The sequence below is a fragment of the Salvelinus namaycush genome, chromosome 3 (genome assembly GCF_016432855.1).
Source record: "Salvelinus namaycush isolate Seneca chromosome 3, SaNama_1.0, whole genome shotgun sequence".
NCBI classification, from domain to species: domain Eukaryota; kingdom Metazoa; phylum Chordata; class Actinopteri; order Salmoniformes; family Salmonidae; genus Salvelinus; species Salvelinus namaycush.
Window position 1 is genome coordinate 50339404 of NC_052309.1, and position 5754 is coordinate 50345157.

Below are 5754 nucleotides of genomic sequence, written 5' to 3' on the forward strand. Positions count from 1 at the left end.
GTGTGTGGTCGATCATGTTACATTCTGATACAAAGATAAAAAGGAAGCGGGAAAGGAAAGAATTGCACCGCCAACTAACCCTACACCTGTATATCACTATTTCATCAAAAGTGACCCTTCTTCACCCAAGCAATTTTCTGCAGCTGCCACCACAACATCTATTTTCTGTGATTTATCATCCATTTCTACAGTACAGTTGATAACCATGGCAATGAATGCTAAGAAGCCAACCTTACTGAAGCACAAAATCGTATCACTCTGTGTTAGTCTAGGCCTAATACTCACCCCATCATCCTCTACTCTCTTTACTGCCTCAGCACGACACCTTCTGTTCTACTTTGACCCTGGCAATCTCAGCCTGTATCCCTCTGACTCTGGCAACCTCAACCTGTCTATCTCACACCGGGCACTTCTGATCCCCACCAACATGGTCACCTTCACAATTGACACCATTTTTCCCACCGATGCTACACATTCCTTTGTCCCATGCCCTCCTGCACACTTCTCACATCTCGGAATCTCCCGCCTACATACTCCTGCAATATGACCATAAGCTTGGCATCTAAAACACCTTAGTGGGTTTGGCACAAAAGCTCTCATGGGATAACTGACATATCCTAACATTACTTTGTCAGGTAAATACTCTGCTTCAAAACTCAAAAAATGACAGACAGTGGGTTCTCAGTTTCACCACACTCGCCACTCGCCATCGTTCATTGACACCCAGCAGGTGATATATTGCACACGGCCGGTGTTCGTTATGGTGTGTCTTGTCCATAAGTCTGCTATAATATGGAGTCGCCTGACCCTGTAGCTTAGCTAGCTTGTTTTCCTTAGGCTACATCTCAATAGTGCTTGGACTGATTTCTTCTCTACGTCATGTTGACGTTTTCACGGTCATCTAGGCCTAACCAGTGTATTGACTCCTCCCCCATGCAGCTGCCCAATGAAGAGGAGCCAGAGGAGGCTCTCCAGGTGGCAGCCGATGCCCCACCCCCTTACAGCAGCATTGCAGAAGAAAATGCAGGTAAAAGCACAATACACACACACACACACATCACAGTGCAGCACTATGGTTTGGCCTGGGAATCAATGTCCTTACCTTTACTCCAAGAGACATTGGACATTACACAGTCCAGAACTAGACTATGACCATCAAGTATCTTTGTTAGGACACAGAGGAGATATCCCTACTAGCGTTAGGTTTACCTATGCTGTTACAGCAATTAGCCCACCATTTGGGGATAGGTATCACTGAAGTGTAACACAGCAGCTTATGCGCCGCAATTTCACTTATTTATCTCTCTTAGCTTATTTTGACAACAAAGAAAACGGGGGTTTCCCCAATCCACCATCATACAACGTGGCCACAACGCTCCCTTCCTATGACGAGGCGGAGAGAACCAAGGCGGAAGCTCATGTTCCCTTGGTGGCTGGAAGGGTGAGTGTCCCACCGTTACAAACTCCACGTAATCCTCCCTTGTGGTTTTGCCAGACTATATTATATATATATTTTTTTAAAGGTTTGTCCGATCTCCCCAACCAACCTCACTGTTTTGTGTACTGTTTACATTTAGAGCTGGAGGTAGGCTCGTTTCTGAATATAACACCATGAACCCCATTGCATCTAATTGCATATAATATCAAAGCAAACCTGTTTAACTATGGTTGTGTGCGTAGATATACTGTACTCAGTATAGTGTATTGAAATGGTGAGTCATACATTGTCGGCAGACACCCTAATAATCACTGTCAGATATTGAGACTGCTCATCTATGCCCTCTAGTGGGAAATGTTTTGCCATACCTTGTCATCCCATTTAAATGACTGGTCTGTGTTTCTTTGCCACATACTGCTTGCCTTGCGTACAGCACAGGGAACAACTGGGGACTTTTGATGAACTTTCTGTGCACTGGAGGTACAGTAATGGGGTGGAAGTGTGTGGAATGGAATAGTACCGTTAGGCAAAGATGTGGCAGCCATTTGCAGAGACCTGTCTGTCGACCTGTAGCGTATTAGTGGCGCATTTCCTGATGGCACATCAAATGTTATGTTATTCTTTCAACTAAATTGAAGCAGCTTTCCAGCTAAATGCCTTCTCCGTCCACGACATTAGAGAAATGTAAAGCGAAGGGTCAATGAAGAGAAGGAGTTGTACTTTGTAGCGTGAATGTTTCCTTTCTTGGTTGATATAGCCTTTTTAATAGGATTTCCATCATAAAATGACTTGATAATGATCTCTACCGTATGTTTATCTCTATCTCTGCAGGATGAAGACTTTGTAGCCAGGTATGACTTTGAGGATGCACAACAGCTGCGGATAGGGAACGATGGCATTTTCATGTTGACCTTTTTTAGTAAGTCACATCTTGAAGTAAAATATTCTCCTTGGTTGGGACTGGGGTTGGTACACAACAGCGAAATGAAGAACAGTCATGTAATGTATTTATTTCACAATAAAAGTATTTGATGGATATTTGATGTGATCGTAGAATGTTATATTGTGAGGAGAAAGCTCATCCTAGTAGACCATATACACAGCCTCTTTCTTCCTCCACTTTAGTGGCATTCCTTTTCAACTGGATCGGTTTCTTCCTGTCCTTCTGTCTGACCACCTCGGCAGCAGGCCGCTACGGGGCCATCTCTGGCTTCGGCCTGTCACTCATCAAGTGGATCCTCATTGTCCGGGTAAGATTTCCCTACCAACCCTCTCTGAGATGTAAAGGTGGTATACAAAGGTTTCCCTGATATTTATTTACAACAAATAAATACTTTATTAAAATGATATGTAATGATATTTTGGTCAGAGTAGATTGTGGTTCCTTAACATAAGAAGCATCTAGTGGCAGGGATCTGATGGCAAAGCACTTCAGTTTGGTGTAGGTTTCCCTTTTCCAGAGCCCAAGATCACATTCATGGTTACTATGACCAGTCCACTTATCTTTTATGTTTGTGTGATTATTATTTATTTATTTTTCTCCCCAGTTCTCCACCTATTTCCCTGGGTACTTTGATGGGCAGTACTGGCTGTGGTGGGTGTTCCTGGTACCAGTTCTGTCTTTCTCATTTGTAGTACTAGACATGTAAATACAGAAACATTGTAGCATTGGTGTAAAGGTATCTATTCAATGGATAGGGTGCATAAATCCAATACATTATGACAGTGACCCTTATAGAAGAGTTAAAGCTGCGATATGTAACTTTTTGGGAGACTCACATAGAAATGTGTGTTATAGATACGTCATTCTCATTGAAAGCAAGTCAAAGAAGCGGCATATGTGTTCTATGTGCACTATTTCTATGCTTCTCGTTCTTAAGTTTTGTTTTTGCGTCTTTTACTTTTCAGTTTTGTACACCAGCTTCTAACAGCTAAATATACAATATTTTTGGTTCTGGAGAAGATATTTCACAGTGGTTTAGCTAGTACAATGGTTCTCTACACTGGCTGTGGTGGGTTTTGTCACAAACTGAAATTAGGCGAACTATTCGAATTTTATCAACCAGGAAATGGCAGAGCGATTTCGGCATAGTGCACCTTTAACACACACTATCTTGTTTGTGGTGCTGGGAGTTGGGAAGTGCTAACCCAAAAAACATTATTGAAAAAGAAAAAGAACTACTGTTAAATCCTGCTAAAATAACAGTGACCCTTATTGCCCCAATCTACTATATTCTCTGTCCTCCAGGATTCTTGCTCTTCCTCAGAGGATTCATCAACTACGCCAAGATCCGTAAAATGGCAGACTCGTTTTCTAGTCTCTCGCGAACCAGAGTCCTTTTCATCTACTAAAAGGGGAAATATGAGCTCTTCTTTAGAAAAGTTCGCTATCTGGCCTCAACTCCATCACGAAAAACAGAGAGGAAACACCTCTTGTTTTGCTGCCGATAAATTGGACAAAATAATTTCTGTCTCTTGGTGTAAACTAGTGGAAGCTGACAATTCTGTAACTATTCAATCATTAGTGGTTTATTTCAAGTGCTGATTGCAATCAAGTCTGTGACGTATAAATAATGCTTAGACTAACCTGTACCCCCGCACATTGACTCGGTACCGGTACCCCCTGTATATAGCCTCAGTATAGTTATTTTTATTGTTTTATTTTTTAATTATTATTTTTTACTTTAGTTTATTTAGTAAATATTTTCTTAACTGCATTGTTAAGGGCTTGTAAGTAAGCATTTCACGGTACGTCTACACCTGTTGTATTTGGCGCATGTGAGAAAATAAAATTTGATTTGATTTATATAATTTGTATTATCTGTTTAACAATGGCATGTACTGTTCCTGTTAAACAATAGGGGGCAGTCTTTGTCTTTTTTCTGTCCTCTTTCAAAGTGTTTGATATGGAGACAGCTCGGCTCTATGCTGACCCTGTGGAACTACCCATGGAGTTATGTCTGAATAGGAGCATTGAGTGAAATCTATTGATGTTCTTGATGTGTATGATAATGATATTAAAGTTAGTCTTTTCAAGATGTAGCCTTCAATGTGGAGAAAACAGAATGATTTTGTATTCAAGCTTAATTTTTACTCTGGAAATCCTAGTCAATACAGTGGTAGAGGAATGCACTAGAACCTTGTAGCTAGGGTTTGTCAGTGCATTTCAGACATTTCAAGGAGAATCCCAGGCAAATTGGCTAAGATAACTGTTCATTTACACTGAACAAAAATATCTAAAAGCATCATACAACAATTTTTTTTGTGAGTTACAGTTTGTGTAAGTAAATCAGTCAATTGAAATATATTCGTTAGACCCTAATCTATGGAATTCACATGACTCGGAATACAGATATGCATATGTTGGTCAAAGATACAGTGCCAGTCAAAAGTTTGGACACCTACTCATTCAAGGGTTTTTCTTTATTTTGACTATTTTCTACATTGTAGAATAATAGTGAAGACATCAAAACGAAATAAAACATGGAATCATGTGAAACAGAAGTGTCAAAGATGTTTTTTTCGCAAACATCCTTTCTGAATGTAAATGTAATCCTCAAAGTAATCATGTGTTTCAAAAGTATCTAATCTGATTACAATATTTTTGCAGGTAATGTAACTGATTACAGTTATCGTTTTTTTTGTAATCCCTTACATGTAATTGACTACATGTAATCCGTTATTCCCCAACCCTGTGCACTAAGCAGCAAAATAACTATAATGGTGAAACATGGAGAAATGGTTTGATTAAGTGGGTTGAAATCTTCCTAGAAGTGACACAGGTTAATGGAGGGACATGTCGAAATGCTGAATTTTTATGATTCATGCAATTCTCCATGTGGTCTATATTAAAGAGAACTTAAAAGGCTTTTAAAATGATATGTTGTTGCACAATTTCTACTTAAAATATCAAAGGGACGCAAAGGCACCCATTTCGTGGAACGACGCTGCTATTGATAGTCAACCCACATTGGGCTCCCGAGTGGCGCGGTGGTCTAAGGCATTGCATCTCAGTGCAAGAGGTGTTGAATTCTACATTGTAGAATAATAGTGAAGACATCAAAACTATGAAATAACACATGGAATCATGTAGTAACCAAAAAAGTGTTAAACAAATCAAAATATATTTTATATTTGAGATTCTTCAAATAGCCACCCTTTGCCTTGACAGCTTTGCACACTCTTGGCATTCTCCCAACCAGCTTCATGAGGTAGTCACCAGGAATGCATTTCAATTAACAGGTGTGCCTCATTAACTAAATGTTAATTTGTGGAATTTCTTAATGTGTTGAAGCCAATCAGTTGTGTTGTGACAA

The 5754-nt window shown here is 40.0% G+C and overlaps 1 protein-coding gene across 2 annotated transcripts; it reads left to right on the forward strand.

Moving 5' to 3' along the window:
* Positions 1 to 838: 838 nt before the first annotated feature.
* On the forward strand, positions 839 to 4117 carry LOC120044397 (NEDD4 family-interacting protein 1-like). 2 transcript variants are annotated; one of them, XM_038989032.1, is made up of 7 exons: positions 839 to 1027; positions 1311 to 1441; positions 2270 to 2357; positions 2564 to 2688; positions 2986 to 3051; position 3137; positions 3687 to 4117. In XM_038989032.1, the coding sequence occupies exons 1-7, from the start codon at positions 880 to 882 to the stop codon at positions 3788 to 3790; spliced, it is 663 nt and encodes a 220-aa protein (XP_038844960.1). In that variant the 5' UTR covers positions 839 to 879; the 3' UTR covers positions 3791 to 4117. The 2 variants fall into 2 exon arrangements, with proteins under 2 accessions (XP_038844960.1, XP_038844959.1); XM_038989031.1 differs by lacking the exon at position 3137 and having other exon boundaries at positions 845 to 1027; positions 2986 to 3032.
* The last annotated feature ends 1637 nt before the right edge of the window (positions 4118 to 5754 follow it).

What these genes read in the sequence shown, in the direction of transcription:
- LOC120044397 (XM_038989032.1), top strand. Translation starts at nt 880, where the DNA reads ATGTTGACGTTTTCACGGTCATCTAGGCCTAACCAGTGTATTGACTCC. An exon ending in CATTGCAGAAGAAAATGCAG is followed by an intron (nt 1,028 to 1,310) that starts GTAAAAGCACAA and finishes TATCTCTCTTAG; the next exon opens with CTTATTTTGACAACAAAGAA. An exon ending in AGTGGATCCTCATTGTCCGG is followed by an intron (nt 2,689 to 2,985) that starts GTAAGATTTCCC and finishes TTTTCTCCCCAG; the next exon opens with TTCTCCACCTATTTCCCTGG.